The sequence below is a fragment of the Hypomesus transpacificus genome, chromosome 8 (genome assembly GCF_021917145.1).
Source record: "Hypomesus transpacificus isolate Combined female chromosome 8, fHypTra1, whole genome shotgun sequence".
NCBI classification, from domain to species: Eukaryota; Metazoa; Chordata; class Actinopteri; order Osmeriformes; family Osmeridae; genus Hypomesus; species Hypomesus transpacificus.
The window spans coordinates 2,786,004-2,801,891 of record NC_061067.1 but is presented as its reverse complement, the minus strand read 5'-3'; the positions used below and the strand labels follow the sequence as shown (position 1 = coordinate 2,801,891).

The 15,888-nt window shown below is 48.1% G+C and overlaps 2 protein-coding genes across 2 annotated transcripts in view; one reads left to right on the top strand and one right to left on the bottom strand.

Annotated features, from left to right (window-relative positions):
- The first annotated feature begins 2,327 nt into the window (after nt 1-2,327).
- Nucleotides 2,328-10,888, top strand: tecrl2a (trans-2,3-enoyl-CoA reductase-like 2a). Its single transcript, XM_047024204.1, has 13 exons — nt 2,328-2,474; nt 5,820-5,870; nt 5,965-6,016; nt 6,438-6,482; nt 7,362-7,465; nt 7,574-7,689; nt 7,975-8,080; nt 8,384-8,456; nt 8,554-8,597; nt 8,700-8,757; nt 8,878-8,966; nt 9,160-9,205; nt 9,342-10,888. Exons 1-13 carry the CDS (start codon nt 2,451-2,453, stop codon nt 9,467-9,469), a joined length of 936 nt encoding a protein of 311 aa, XP_046880160.1. The 5' UTR covers nt 2,328-2,450; the 3' UTR covers nt 9,470-10,888.
- Nucleotides 10,889-11,150: 262 nt separating this feature from the next.
- LOC124470330 (retinal-specific phospholipid-transporting ATPase ABCA4-like) overlaps nt 11,151-15,888 on the bottom strand; it is a 5,956-nt gene continuing 1,218 nt past the window's right edge. Inside the window, exons 3-13 of the mRNA XM_047024170.1 lie at nt 15,573-15,696; nt 14,831-14,960; nt 14,452-14,572; nt 14,159-14,221; nt 13,744-13,850; nt 13,218-13,359; nt 12,815-12,949; nt 12,600-12,703; nt 12,409-12,501; nt 11,957-12,206; nt 11,151-11,460 (exon numbers count right to left, since the gene is read on the bottom strand). Coding sequence (XP_046880126.1) covers nt 11,341-11,460; nt 11,957-12,206; nt 12,409-12,501; nt 12,600-12,703; nt 12,815-12,949; nt 13,218-13,359; nt 13,744-13,850; nt 14,159-14,221; nt 14,452-14,572; nt 14,831-14,960; nt 15,573-15,696 — 1,389 coding nt within the window. The 3' untranslated portion in view covers nt 11,151-11,340. The remainder of the gene's footprint in view (nt 11,461-11,956; nt 12,207-12,408; nt 12,502-12,599; nt 12,704-12,814; nt 12,950-13,217; nt 13,360-13,743; nt 13,851-14,158; nt 14,222-14,451; nt 14,573-14,830; nt 14,961-15,572; nt 15,697-15,888) is intronic.

Sequence of the window (15,888 nt, the reverse complement as noted above, 5' to 3'; positions counted from 1 at the left end):
GACAGGCTGACGGGCCGACCGCCCTGAGTGCTGCCTCTGCCACACCGCTGTTCACACTCATCTCTCTCTCTCTTACTTCCACCAGGCTGAGTCTTCAAGAGCATCCAGCCTTCACATCCCTCCACACACAGGTGGCTCTGGAACACAGGCTATCACTCCCACACACAAACACAAGCACACACACACACCTCCACTGAGACAGATGCATTGGGTTGTGCACAAGTCAGCATCCGCCAGGGTTTCTCTCCACTGTGAGAGGTACACACACTGTTCTCATTAGAAGTTCACTGTCCCGCACAGCATGAGAGACCTAACCAGCTCAGGGGCACCACACACACACACACACTCGCATGCTCATCAGTAAAGGCTCTGTCGTGCCCTCACATGGCCTGTGGGTGGCGTTAGTGCATACGGAAAATCTGGTTCTCAAGAGATGAACAACACAGGTGGAGAAGGAGAGAGAAAGAGAGAGAAAGAGAGAGGAGAGAGAGCGCAAGAAGGAAAGAGACAGATTCACGCTAATGAAGGCAAAGCGGCACGCTCTCTTTTTCGTCCCGTGTGGCGGAGAAGGAATCGATCGTCATCGACGTGGCCCGCTTTGTCGCGCTCGATAGCAAACCACGATACTCTCTCTCTGCATGATTTCCCTCATCGCGCTCAGAAAATGGATACCGTCATAAATCGTAGAGCGCAAGTGGCGTGAGCTCCCTGCTACGAATAGCCCCCAGCTGTCTAAGTATTCCACATGCTCTGTCGGCCTGCTAACGAGACAGACCTGGGTGCTAGCTTAGCTGCCCGCTAGCTTAGCTGCCCGCTAGCTTAGCTGCCCGCTAGCTTAACTGCCCGCTGGCTTAGCTGCCGCTAGCTTAGCTGCCTGCTAGCTTAGCTCATGGCCTATCCTCCCCTGGTTGGCCGGTGAAATCACACAGCACCTGGAGTGGTTTATAAAGCACGGGAAAGCATGTGGGGGGGGAGGACGACGACTGTGAACACGGCTGTCACCGCCTCCCCCCCACGCGGTCAGTCCAACCCCCCCCCCCCCCCCCCAGTCCCAGCTCGCGTTACGCAACACACACACTAGTAAACACGGGTGAAACTAGAGACGGAGGGGAGAGACGGGGGTCTGTGTCTCTGTCACCTGCTGCTCCCTGCTCCCCCGGCTCAGCCCCCCCTCACACACACACACACGTGGTAACGTTAGCTTCATGATCCCTGTGCTACAGACAGTGATTGATATGGTTCCAGGACACGGTAGCCTGCTTTTAAAGTAGAAGTTGTACAGAGCCTCAAACACGTGGAATGTTCTTTGTCTGTGTGCATAAAACAGTTGTGCAAAGACAAAGTTCCTCTCAGAAATGCTGTGTCTTATTAGTTAAATAATAAGAGTGTATGCAGTTCTAGACCCATGCCAGGTCCTTGTCCATAAATGTGCAGTGCTGGACCCTGGCCTTGTCCTCGGCCTGGTACAGATTTGTCTTCTGCTGCAGAGCTGCAGAGAAGTAGAGACCGCTGTTCTACACCGCCCCTCTCTCCCTGGGAAGATCCACAGGGACGTTCTGGAAGGAGCCAGATTATTTTAGGTTTCTCCAGTAGGGAATTCACTCTGTCTTTCTGGCTGTGTCGGCTGTCTGTGTCTCTCCCTGTCTTTCTCTCTGTCTTCATCTCCATCTCTCTCTTTTTCTCTCACTCTCTGTTTGTATCTCTGCCACGCTTTCTACATATCTATTTATTGATCCATCTTTCTCTCTCCCTCTCCACGGTGTACCTCACATCTCCAGACTGTTTCCTGTTTCAGCCAGCCTAGGCCATGCCAAGGGCTTCCCCCGAGCCAACCCTGGCAGATTGAGAGAAGGGGGGGAGGGGGGGGGGGGGGAGAGGGGGGGAGAGGGGGGAGAGAGAGGGAGGCAGGTGGAAGAGGGGTGGAAGAGGGGTGAGAGTATAGGGTTTCTGAGGAGCTTGTGGTACCCTGCCCATTCCCTTCAGCACATAGGGAAGAGAGAGAAATGGGGAGAGAGAGAGTGAGAGCGAGCGATTGAGAGGGAGAGGGAGGGAGAGAAAGACTGAGAGAGCGAAAGATGGCGATAGAAAGAATGAGGGAGAGATAAAAGGGAAAATGAGAGAGAGAGAATGAGAGCAGGAAGGAGAGAAAGAGAGAAAGAGAAAGAGAGAGAGAATGTGAAAGGGGGAATGATTGAAGAGGGGTGAGGGAGGGGAGAGAGAGAGAGATGTGAGGATAGAGAGGAGGGGGTCATTGCTGAATTGCTGAGATGGTTTCTGGGGCGGCAGGGCTTGGGGTGTGTGTGTGTGTGTGTGTGTGTGTGTGTGTGTGTGTGTGTGTGTGTGTGTGTGTGTGTGTGTGTGTGTGTGTGTGTGTGTGTGTGTGAGAGAGTGCATGTGTGTGAGAGCTCTCTCTCTCATTGAGAACAGAGGAGCCAGACAAACAAGCCAAGATGAGCAGAACTACTTTCTTTGAGGTAAGACTTGATGTGCCTATTATGTTATGTATTATGTTGCCTATTTTGGCGTAAAAAATCTGAAGTAGGATATAAAGCAGTGACACGATTTTCTTTTTGTTTATGCATAGGTTCATAAGGCCAATGTACAGTGACACATTGAATACTAAAAAACAAGTTAAAACTGATTACTTTGAGTCATATTGGGTCACATCCTTCTTTTACTGTAATTACATTTAATTGAATGTGTGTTTGCGATTGTGAGAACTTTCGGAAAAGCTAGTCTTGCAGATACTGTCTAAAGGGAATTCAATATTTTAAAAGTGTTCCTCAATGAGAAAATATGTGGATTTTCCAGCAAGTCCTCTTGTTTCAGTTTGTTTGAATATAAATCAGTTGTTTGATATGTAGCCGTCAAGACCAAGCTATTGCCACGGGAAGTGATTGTTTCAGCGTTTAGCTTTTGATTAATGAAAAAACTTTGCATTGGTTGATTGTTAAAAACTCTGCATTGGTGCGTTTGTGATGATGGAAGCTCAACTTATTTTAAGATGGGGGGGACCCAATTATGGCTCTCTGAAATCCAAACCTGAACTACAACTCCTCCCTTTCCTCTCAGCAACTTAACCCCTTTTTTCCCAATTTCTGACTCAAATTCTTCATATTACATTACATCATAATGCTACTGGCCATTTTCCTTACTGCCTGTCTTCTTTTTGCTGTGTGTGAGTACTAAGCAGCACGTGGTTCTATCCGTAGGGCCTAATCGTAAACAAGTTGATGTGTAATTCGGTACAAGAGCAACAGGCCTGCTTTCCGAGGTTGATTTACAGCCAGCATTTTTTCAGTGCTGGAAGCCAGCTCACATTCCACCCTGGAGCTGAACAAACTACTATTTGACACCATCAAATATTAATTTTGGATCCTGCAAATGAAGGAATGAACTGAATTGAAACATTGAAGAAAGGGGATTCAGAAAGTAAAATTTTTTTTGTAACTGTTTTTTGGTGCACCATTTGGGGTGCTCAGGCATTTCTCTGAGCAGAGAAACGCAAGGTGGTTGCAGCTAACTAGCATGCTGGCGCTTGAATCTCCTGTCAGAACTGTCAGTGATCACTTTGAGCATCATGCTGGGAAGGTCTTGTCTATCACTCATCATTACTAGTATATTTACAACAGTGGAAGGAAGGTTCTGACTAAATCAAGAAATCAACTGAGTGCTTTTATCGATTACTCCTCCCGATTGAAAAAAGAGCAGATTTACTGCGTGTTCCAGTTCAGGATACAGAGGCTCTTAAAGCGAGAGCAGACACACCTCAATCATCTATCTGTGTCTGTGGAGGGTTCGGTAAACTGGGCATGCAAAAAGCCATTTAGAAAATTGGTCAGTTCATCTTATGGACATGTTAATGAATACGTAAGCAAACGCGTCGGTGTGTTGTTTTCTAAGTTTGTGGATTTTTTCTGGTGATTAAACAACAACTTCAGTTCAAACTTTCACTGCTCTCCAAGTCTAACCTCTGCTCGGTCTTTCCTCCCTCAGAACAAAAACGAGAGGTTTGAAAATATCTGTTTACATTTGCAAACCCACTTAAGTACCTGGATTTGTTATAATGAGTAGGCCTATATGTTTTTTGATCATAACTTCAGTGAGTCAGCTCTCTCCCTCTCGCTCGCTCTCTTTTTCTCTCTCTTTCTTTCTCTCTTTCTTTCTCTCTCTCTCTACCTCTCCCCTTCCTCCTTAACAACACATTTACAAAACTGTCTAAGTGTAACTACATTTGTCAGTTTTGTTGGAGACTTGCACCATGAACTATCACTTCCCTCACCTCCCTTTTCTTTCACTCTCCTCCCTCATCTCCTCCTCTCCTCTTCTCTCCTTCTCCTCTCCTTCCCCTGTCCTCCCTACCCCTCCTTCGTCCTCTCCCTCATCTCCTCTCCTTCCTTTCCTCTTCTCCTTCCTCCTCTCCCTCTCCTCTTCTCCCCCTGTCCTCCCTACCCCTCCCTCCTTCTCTCTCTACCTCTCAAAGTGCGTCATCAGCAGGCTTCTGTGGTTCCCTGAGGGAGGGAGGCAGACATCTTGGATAATGAGATTTACAAGGGCACAGCGACACAGGGTACAAACAGCATTACAAGACACAGGTCTGATGACACCCCTGACGATCTGCTGGCTTTGTAGGACAAACAAACAAAAGCCCCCATAATGCAGCTGGGGTGGACAGAAAACAAAACACCCAAGATGTCCCTGGTGACACAGAGTTGTCAGGAAAAACAGAGGAGGAAGACAGCTTCGGTCCACTATGGAAACAGACCTCTCCAATTATCTCTTCCCCTTGCTTCCCCCCCCCACTCTCTCTCTCTCTCTCTCTCTCTCTCTCTCTCTCTCTCTCTCTCTCTCTCTCTCTCTCTCTCTATCTCTCTCTCTCTCTTCAGCTGTGTATTCAGCAAATCTTCAGGTGTCCATTAAGGGGTTATTACACTCTCCAGTAAAGGGCCCATTTAGATAAGACAGCTATGCTGAGCAGAACAGTTCAGAGTGCTTTCAGGGCAAATTGCGTCGGCCAACCACCTAATCCCATCTATGCATGCTGTATATCACAACTGACACAACCTAATTAAGATTAAAAAGATCAGCGATGCAACCTGGGAATGGGACTTAATACAATAATATGTACCTTGGAGCAGCCAATGATTCACCCCCCCCCCCCCCCCATTACCCACCCAACCTGACTTGAAGGAGTGCGATAACACACACACACACAAACACACACAAAGGTGGTTCTTTGGAATGGTACGAGTACAGTTGGTTATACCACAGCTGTGATGCTGTACATGAAGATGACATTGATATTGGTTTCTGCAGAGATTCAAGACACAATCTAATGCTTGAAAACAATGACTTGACGATTGTTATGAATCAAGTGAATGAAACTCAAAGTTAAAATGAAATGAAAGCGAAACGTGATGTAGCTGTCAAGTTTGCTTGTCAGTTATTCCATGTACTACACCAGACACAATACAGAGGACTGCTCCATCTATTTATAGCCTGTGTTGAAGCCAGTTCGTCTTCAAGTACACCTTCAAGTCCATGCTTAAGTGCATCACTAAGGCACTACTGTCAGGATGGAGAGCTGTGCTGCTGCGGTAGCATGTAGAGGGTGAGGCAGACTGCCTATCGGGAGATTTGAAAGCTGACGTGCTGATTTGTCACGGGAAGAACAGTTGAAGGCTCAGTGAACTGGTCTCACGAGCCAGTTCCTTCTTCTACCGGAGACTCTGCCCCAAAGGCAGCCGGCAGTCTTCATGATCAGACTTGTGAGTTCACTAGGAAGCCATCTTGACTCATGATGGCTTTGTCTCCCACAGGTGGAGATACTGGACGCCAAGACCAGGGAGCAACTTTGTTTCCTAGACAAGGTATCGTCTCTGGAGGGAACTGATGTCCAGTTATTTACCAAGAGATATAGATCTAGAATGGTTCACATCCCTCATTCTTGAATTTCAATCCCAGGTGGAGCCCCACTCAACAATTGGAGAGATCAAAAGTCTTTTTTCCAAATCATGTAAGAATGCATTCATTTCTTTAATTTCCTACACAATATATTTAGATCTACAAGTATCAATGTATATTTACATATCAATATAGAATGTACCGTGAACATAGAAACTTGATGCCAAATGTTTCATGAAATTGATAATGAAAGATCCGTTTTTCTAGATGTTTGTTGTTGTTTGCAAGAGTCAATGCATCCAGTGCAGCCAGGAAGTGAGGCGAGGAGAGGGAGAGGCACATGAGAGGAGGAGATTGTAGGGAGAGGAGGGGAGAGGAGAGGCAATCACATGTAGTCACATGAGCCTGATGAGACACAGTCTGACTGGCAGAAGGATATTAGAGTTGAAGAGTACTCCATTGTGATTAATTACTTTCAGGCCTGAAGCCAGTGTATGTATGTGTGTGTGTGTGTGTTTGTTTGTTTTCAACAGATCCTCAATGGTACCCAGCCAGACAAGCCCTTAAACTCGACCCTAGTAAGTCAAACATTTTCTGTATATTCCTTAAAATATCTCCCCTTATCAATGTGTAAACAAAGAAGGGCACAGAGTCGTGTGGTTCAACGAAAGTCCAATATAGTTTTATTCCTGCTAGCAAGGAGACAAGTTTGGCCGCGATACAAAGTTGTCTGGTTCTCTAGTCTTCATGTAAGACCATTTATACACATGGGTGTGAACTCTCCTCCCCTGCATAGCAGTTGTCTAGGTGATCGATCCCGGAGTTTTGCGCGCTTGTGCGCATGTGTGCATGCGTCCCTTGCGGTGGAAATTGACTAAGTTTCTGACCCTTCTAGGCTGACCAGCTGGCTTACTTAGTACAGATAAGCTAAGCATGTTTATGGCATCTCTAGTAAGATAAGGGTCAGCCTAGGTCAGCTTTTTTATGTAAGCCTAGTGTTACCATGTTGGGGGGTTCCTCATTCTGCATGCATGCAAGGAATGCTGATTCTTTTATACAGAAGAAATACAGAACAAAGGTTTACATCCTTAATTTCTCTGACGAAACAGCAATAAACTAAGTGTTCATTGTAAATGTATATTTTCTATTGTCTTTTACACTACAAGCTTACAACAGAGCAAAAGACTGTTACTTAGCCTAATTTCAAAGAAACTACCAGAATATGGGTCGGTCTCAAAAAATGTCTTTCAATTACTGCTTGTCATCTCCTCCTACAAGACATGGTTAGGAGCAAGGTCACTTTGACCTCCTAGAAATAATTAGAAATTAAAAATGGATGAAAGCATATTAGGCCAGTCCCTTAGAGAAGGTAAACATGTCATTATAATACTTCATTTCCTAAAACCTTCTGCCTTGGAATGCACTGCACGAAAACCACTTATTGAATCTTTTTTCAGAGGGAAAACCTCTGAGAGATGATGAAATACTACAGAACCTGCCTGTTGGAACCACAGCACTGATGTATTTCAGAGACCTCGGGCCACAGCTAGGCTGGACCATGGTCTGTACACCTGGCCATACACTTCTCCACTCATGATGAAAATCATCTGAAATTTCAGTTGGAGTGCTCCTTTCTCAAAGTCAAACCATGTTCTGTCTCGACTGGCAGGTGTTTCTGGCTGAGTACATGGGACCTCTGTTTATCTACCTGCTCTTCTATTTCCGTATTCCGTATATCTACACGCACAAATATGCCTTCACCTCCAGCCCCTTCCCTGTCGTCACGTAAGTTCAACAGCTGAATCCCCAACAAATCGCAAAAACATCAGCTTTGATTCAAACCGTTGTAAACCCCGTCTCTCCCTCTCTCTTCCTTTCCATCTTTCCCTCTCTCTTTCCTTTTCCATATCTCCTTCTTTCTCTCCCTTTCCATCTCTCCTGCTCTCTCTTCCCATCCCTCCCTCCCTCTCTCTCCCTTTCCAACTCTCCCTCATTCTCTCTCTTTCCCTTTCCATCTCCCTCTCTCCCTCTCTCTCCGCCTCCATCTTACCCTCCCTCCCTGTCTCTCAGACTCGCCTGTGCCTGTCATACTTGCCACTATGTTAAGAGGTTGATTGAGACTATCTTTGTACATCGTTTCTCTCACGGGACGATGCCACTCAAGACTATAGTCAGAGTAAGTATAGAGCACAATACGCACTGTCTGCACTTTCACGGTGTTGATTGACAGAGCTGTCCAACCCTGCTCCCGGAGAGATACCCTCTTGAAGGAACAAGGTTACACAGCCATGGTATTCAACATGACCTTTAATCATCCACTATTCACTCAAAACAAGGATGTCTGTTTCTTGACTGAAACACACCAGGGTATATAGTTCTTCTTCAGGGAAAGAATACAGATGAAAGTCCGATATTTGAGCGGAGGTTGGCTGGATACGTGCATTGACGCAAAACAAACGGAAACACTGTTTTCTTTCAGAACTGTTTGTATTACTGGGGCTTCGCAGCATGGCTAGCCTACTACATCAACCACCCTCTCTACACGCCCCCCTGTAAGTTTCACTCCGCATCACTGCCTTTCATTGGCTCGTTGACAGGCTAAAACAGACCAATGGCATATTTACTACTCTGCTGTGTGTCTCAATTCAGCCTACGGGGAGACGCAAGTGAACTATGCTCTGGCCATATATGTGGTATGTACCGATGACGGCTCTGTTCAAACTCCTAAACATGTTTTGAACGGGGCGTATCTTTGAAGCGCTGGCCGTGTTCTGTTTTTGTTTTGGCGTTGACAGTTGTGCGAAGCTGGGAACTTCTCCATTCATCTGGCCCTCAATAACCTGCGAGGGGAAGGTCGGTTCGCGTCTCTCGTTGAGGAGCGTTTACTTTCTTCCCAGATACGTTTGGGTGTTTGGTATCCAGGTGTAGCCTTTTGTGCTTCATCAGAAGTTGGTTTTGTGTGTTACCTCACAGGACCCAAGTGCAGAAAGTTTCCACATCCGACTAAGAACCCTTTCACCTGGCTGTTCTTCTTTGTCTCCTGTCCCAACTACACCTATGAGGTGACGCACTGTCACAGAAATGAGGACACAACATTTGGTGTCGTGCCGGTTGTTGTTATTTAAGATGTTTTACACAGTTTAAACTGTGTGCGTGCGAGCTTGTGTATGCGTGAATTTGTGTGTGCGAATGTATGCGTGTGTGTGTGTGGTATGTATGCGTTCCCCTCGTGTGTGTGTGTGTGTGTGTGTGTAGGTAGGAGCCTGGGTGAGTCTCTCAGTCATGACCCAGTGTCTACCAGGTCAGTCACTCAGTACTCGTACTTCCCACCTTCCTGTCACACATTGATGCCCTTTAATACATGTCCTTATTAAGCAGAACCCATGTCAACCACTTCAACCATTACCTTGCAGTATAACCAATCTCCCTCCCAACAGTGGCCTTGTTCAGCTTCCTGGGTTTCATCCAGATGACCATCTGGGCTAAAGGAAAGCATCACACCTACGCCAAGGAGTTTAAGGACTACCCCAGCCTCCGAAGCGCTATCCTCCCTCTTCTTCTCTGACACGGAGAAGGAGTGAGGGCGACAGGAATGGTCTCAAGTCCTCCTGGAGCCGTTCATGTTTGATTGGAGATAGGAATGATCTCTGGCCCAGGATCCGATGGTGGATGAGGCGCGTTCGTTGATTACCCCTGAGCCTTTGCGTATTTTGTGGAAGTAAATTGCTAATGGACACAGACATGCTAGCTTTGGCTAGCTGAATGCATAATGATGGATGGCAACATTAGCTACATTTGACCTCAACGTGGATTGACTGTTGGTGACTGTATGTGTCACATTTAGAGTTATCCAGATGGCTCTCTCACCTGCCATCATGGTATGGTAGATACCATAGCCTACTCTACGATTTTGCACAGGTAAACAGTGTCATTGGTCTTGAGTGTCTGTGTGTGGATGGGATTTTTTTATGGAGGTTTCATAGGAGTTTAGTCAGTCCTAAAATGTTATGTTTTTTGATTTGATAACACTATATATTTGTTGAAATAAAACTTTGTAGTTCTCCTCGCAAGAAAATGTATGATGACTAATTTTCATATATTACACGTTACTATGTTCAGGGCTTGATGGCATTGATCTGGTAAACGATGGAGGTAAAGAAGTCATGAATGTTAAATATAGTCCCTCTCTGGGTCCTCGTAACATTTAAAAGGAGTAATTGAGGTCACTGTGTGGCACATCATGATGACGTACCCATGACCTAGGAAGTCCTTGGAAAGAGCTAGATATACCGAGTTGTGTGTGGGAGGCTTGTTTGAAAAAGAAAGTAGGTCGTAAACTGTTCAGTAAAGATGTGGTATGACAGCATCATTTCACATGATGGTGTTATTTCTCTGTATCAGTCCCTTCTCCACATGTCGGGTGTTGCTACTGTGAGTGTGCCTGCTACGGAACAATGTTGGGGGACAGTAATTAGACAATACATTTGTTAAAAAGTACAACAAATAAATAAGAGACTATTTGCCAAATCTCAGGTGTTTACCTATAACCTTTTGTATTGAAAGTGTATGTAGCGTGTAAAAAGCCTACTTTTAATCATTTAAATAGCTGTAAAAAGTTTTTTTTTTCCAAAGACAGGCAATTTGTACAAATGTCCCCGAAAGTTAAAAAATATACTGCATTTAATTTACATGAAGCTGAAAATTGAGAGAATTTTACAATTTTGTCAACATTCTCTGTATGCCAACTAGTCAGAAAACCAAAGCACAAGTGATTATATTTTTCATTTGGTACAACTTCAGTTTGCACACATGATTAAGCGCAGAGTTGAACAGTACATTAACAGCGTACAAAACACGTCATCATTTCCATATGAATTTCATAGCAGCAAATGCATACATCTAAATTGCACTAATAGATTTTATCAAAAACCTTTGTAAAAAGAAAAGAAAGTGATGCAGGCATTAATAAAGTCCCAAGACTATACCTTACTCTAAGAGTATGCTTATTGTACACTTCTAATAAAAGGCCAAACCAAATGGATTGTCTTTCTTGGCATAGGAAGCGGATACAGCGTATATCTCTGCTTTTAACCTTTCAACTGCACCTTACATTGCCAAGTCTAATCAACTCAGCCATATTCATCAGCAGTCATAACTAGTGGTAGGCTATCACATGGTCAGGAAATACTTCAGAAGTAAAAGTTGACCTCATCACAGCCGGTTCAGCTCAATGTTCACATTCCTTAAATACCGCAACGCAACTAACCTGCTCATTTATTTCGGAACATTCAAATGCATGTTTTACTTTACAAGACAGGCCAAGTGGGTGGAATCCAAGAATCGTTTTTCACCTTCTGCAGCTAACAAGCAAACACAAGCATGTGCTCTATCACAATTTGCCAAATCACATGTCAATCAAACCAGACGTACTGACGCTCACTTCCCCAGGCATGTCATGGGCTTGACCTTGATGTCCCGCCTCGCCCCGGCTGCTCGCGGGTGCAAAACGATGGAGTCGTCCTCGCATGACTGCTGCTTGGCAAAGTTGACAAACACCTGTGTAGACAGAAACCAGAGAGTGGGTCCAGAGCCAAGATGGCCAAGGCAGCATGAGGCAGGGGTATTCTGGGTACGAGATGACAGCAGATGTGGAGTTTGAGGATGACCCCAGAGTGTAGCTGTCACATGAGGAGGGGCTCTGAGTTTTAATGAGTAAGGGTCAAGGGTCACGTTACAGAGGGGTTTTCTCACCCGTATAATTCCCGTGGCCCTCTGAGTAGATGACGCTGAATGCGAGAGTAGACGTATGCAGGAGAGAGGACTCAAGTCTGTTCTAGTTATTTGGTGTAACTTGATATGTGTAGGTCAGTCTTTAAAGTGCTGGTCAGTGGAAGTTCACCAACAAACAAAACTAGTGTGTAACTTCCCTGGTTCAACTTCCAGAGTTCTCATTTCATGTGAAGCCATCCTAGATTTCCTGATTCATCCCGTATCAGAAGCTCTTCCTGTCTCCCTCGGGGGGGGGGGGGGGGGGGGGGGGGGGGGGGGCTACCTGGTCCAGGGTCGTCTGGGAGACGGAGTAGTCCTCAATATCCAGCCTCTCCTTGTTGGCCAGGACCAGCTGGAAGATGCGGGCCAGCGAGGAGGAGCAGATCTCGTACTGCAGGGTGTTGTGGTGCTTCTCCCGCTGGACGCACCCAGGGAAGGTGCTCTCCATGAAGGCCTCGGCAGGGTTCAGGTCCGGGGGCAGGCCGGGCCTGGACGTGCCGATCTTCATGGTCACCACGTAGCCATCTCCGAACCTGAGGTGTGTGTGTGGGGGGGGGAGGGGGGAGGGTCAGGAGGAGGTAGGGAGGGATGACGGACAGGGGGGGCAGATTTGCGTGACCACCCGGTTGTGTGTTACAGGGTCAGTAGGTGAATCGAGAACAGAGGTGCGCCTCTGGCGACGACACCACGACACGAGGGTTTCAGACGGAAAGAAGAGTGGAAGTGAGAGCATACTTGTACTTGAGGTGCTGAATGGTGCCCAGACATTTGAAGGTGCCGTTCACCATGATGGCCAGCCTGGTGCACAGAGCCTCGCACTCCTCCATGCTGAGACACACACACACACACACCAGGTGCTGTTAGAACACTGGGCCTGAGACAACACACACAGATGTACACACACGGTCACACACACACACACTTGCCTGTGTGAGGTGAGGACCACAGCCCTCCCGTCATCGATCACACTCATGATGGAGTTCCAGAGGAAACGTCGGGAGTGAGGGTCCATCCCTGTGGTGGGCTCGTCCTGGAGGATCACACACACACACACACACTTCACACAAATGTACACACACACACACATCACAGGATACACACACGCAGGTCAATGTGTGCGTGGCATCGCCCGTGCCCTCACCAGCAGAACCAGGGCGGGACAGCCAATCATGGAGATGGCAGTGGAGAGCTTCCTGCGGTTTCCTCCGCTGTAGGTGCCGGTGCTGAGGCCAGCGTACTCTGACAGGCCCAGTTTGTAGATGGCCCACTCTGCCACCTGGAGGAGAGGACAGGGACTACACTGACCCCTGCTGGTGTGGAGGACTCTTTACAGCTGGGTGATGCCTGGGTAATATCGCTATCTGAGACTGAACGTTATTGTGACCCACAGTAAGGCGGGTAATATTCGATCTAGCTCTGACCCCTGCTGGTCTGGAGGACTCATTACAGCTGGGGGATGCACAGTTACTGTGAAAACGTCTCTGGCACCCAAGATCCTTCACAAGAATATTGTTTCCATTTCTGCGTGCTGGTGCTGATCTCACCCTGCTGATCTCGCCCTCGGGCACCCCTCGCAGGCGGGCGTACAGGTGTAGGTGCTCTCTGCCCGTCAGAAGATCGTCCATGGCGTCAAACTGAGGGCAGTAGCCCATGTTCTGGTGCACGTCCAGGATGTTGGTCAGAACACTGCACAGACAGAGAGGCAGACAGACAGACAGACAGGCCAACAGGCCGACAGAGAGGTAGACAGACAGACAGACAGACAGACAGACAGACAGACAGACAGACAGACAGACAGACAGACAGACAGACAGACAGACAGACAGACAGACCGACAAAGAGGCAGACAGACCGACAGAGAGGCAGACAGACAGACAGACAGACAGACAGACAGACAGACAGACAGACAGACAGACAGACAGACAGACAGACACAGGCAGACAGGCAGACAGACAGACGTAAGTGGTAGACTCTGGCCTGTGATAACACTGTGATCCCTCCTCCTTCTGGGATGCCCATGCACATTAGGTGCGCTGGATATGCACTGCTTGTGCAGCCGGCCTGCTGTACCTGTGACCTGCTACGGAGGCTTCTCCAGACGTCACGTCGATGTCTCCAGTCAGCATCTTGAAGGTGGTGGTCTTCCCTGCTCCGTTCACCCCTAGCAGACCAAAACACTGAGGAGGAGAGGGGAAGAGGAGGAGGAGAGGGGAGGAAAGAGGAGAGGAAGTTAGGGAGGAGATGAGACACGTCTACATGGTTCTACCTTCTCAACCCTGATTCCTGGTACCCTCAGCCTTGCATGTTCTAGAAGTTTCCCTCTTCCCCAGTGTTGTCTCACACATCTAATTCATTGAATTGGACTTCATTAAGCTTGGCAGAAACTTAAAAGTAACAAAATATCCAGTAATCTGAGTACTAGGGTTGAGGCAGGCTGGTCTGCATCACATCTGATAGGTCTGTACGTGCGACAGGCCACACCTACCTCCCCAGGAGCCACACCCACACAGATCCTGTCTACTGCCGGTGAGGCCGCGTGTGTATAGGTCTGGAGTGAGAGAGAGAGAGAGAGAGAGAGAGAGAGAGAGAGAGAGAGAGAGAGAGAGAGAGAGAGAGGGAGAGGGAGAGGGAGAGAGAGAGGAGTGATAAAAAGAAGATAAGATGAAAGTACATCTATGTATGTACAGATGAAGACAAATAAAAAGAGAGCAATCCATCCGTGCCGTGTGTCCCGCAGGATTACCCACGATGCCTCGGGAGGGGCGGGGGCGGCCTCACCTTGGACAGGTCTCGTATCTGAAGGATGTCCCTGCTGCTGTCGCCGTGGGTGACACGCTCTCGCTCCTCGGCTACGTCCACGTCCTCCTCCGCTACCAGGGGTTTCTGGAAATCCGGCATCCTGTCACAGGTCAGGGGTCAAGGGTCAGGGGTCAGCTGTGGTATGTGGAAGTCAACAGCTACCTGGCGAGTATCGTCTGGTGGTTTGTGAGGAAGTGGATGCTGGTGATATCAGTCGGGCATGGGTCATCTTCAAACCGGTTCAAGCCCAGGCCACTGCGGTAAAGCCCTCAGGGTGGTGAGGGAGGCGTGGCGTGAGGAGGTGAGGGGGGAGGCGGTAAGAGGGGGGAAGTGTGAGGGGGGAGGAGCTGTTACGTACCAGTGGTCCATGAAGAAGCGGTACTGGATGAGGACGTTGATGAAGAAATACACGAAGCCCTCGGCAGCCATGAAAAACAGATACCTCCCCAGAAAGTCCCAGCTGTAAGGGTCTGGACTGTACTCCTCTCCTGGGATACACACACGCACACATAGACAAACACACACACACAGATTAATCGTCCAATCTGACAGACATGAGAGAGGGCCGTGATGCAGCATCAGACAGGCAGCATTCCTCCGCTTCTCCTCACAGACAGCTGTGACATCCACCCAGCTCAGACAAGGGCACGCAGATGAAAAACTAAAAACGATTCATCTCCAGTCAGCCCCCCCCAGCACCAGCACCAGCCCTGTGACCAGGCTTCTGCCACACGAACCACCGCAGGTTAAAGAGGTGTTGATGGCTGGTTCATATCCTCTGCTTGTTTCCCGGGAGGGTGCTGGAGGCGAAAGTCTGACTAAGTCTCCTGCAGGGTCAGGTTACTGTCACTGCCTGGCTGGCTGGGGGAGGATTAGGCCTTCCCTCCACAGAATTCCCAGGAGAGTCCTGACCCTCCAAAGATAGGGGTGGGGGAGGGAGGGAGGAGGGCGAGGATTGGAGGAGGGGGAGAGGGGTAGGGGGGAGGGCTAGGGTTGCTACAAATGGTATTTGGTGTGCGACCGTTCAGGGAGAGGCCTTTAGGCCACACAACAAAGTAGGACTGTGGGTTTAAAAACAAGTGTGTGTGTGTGTGACTCACCGAAGCGGGCGTAGACCTCGGTCACAGCGTGGTTCATGGCCATGTCAATGAGGCCCCTGCCCAGACAATAGTGGGGGAACACGAGCAGGATCCTCTTCAGTAGCTGGTTACACTTGTACAGAGGCTGACACACAAAGGAACGCACACGGGTCAGCACCTTCCAGAAGCTCCCGGTCAAGGCGCAGTCCCAGTGTGTGCGTCTGTAAGCGTGTATGTGTGTGCGGGGATGGGTGTGTGTGTGTGAGCATGTGTGCGTTTGTTTGTGTACGTGCATATATGTGTGCGTGAGTGTGTTTCTGTGCGTGTGCGTGAGTTG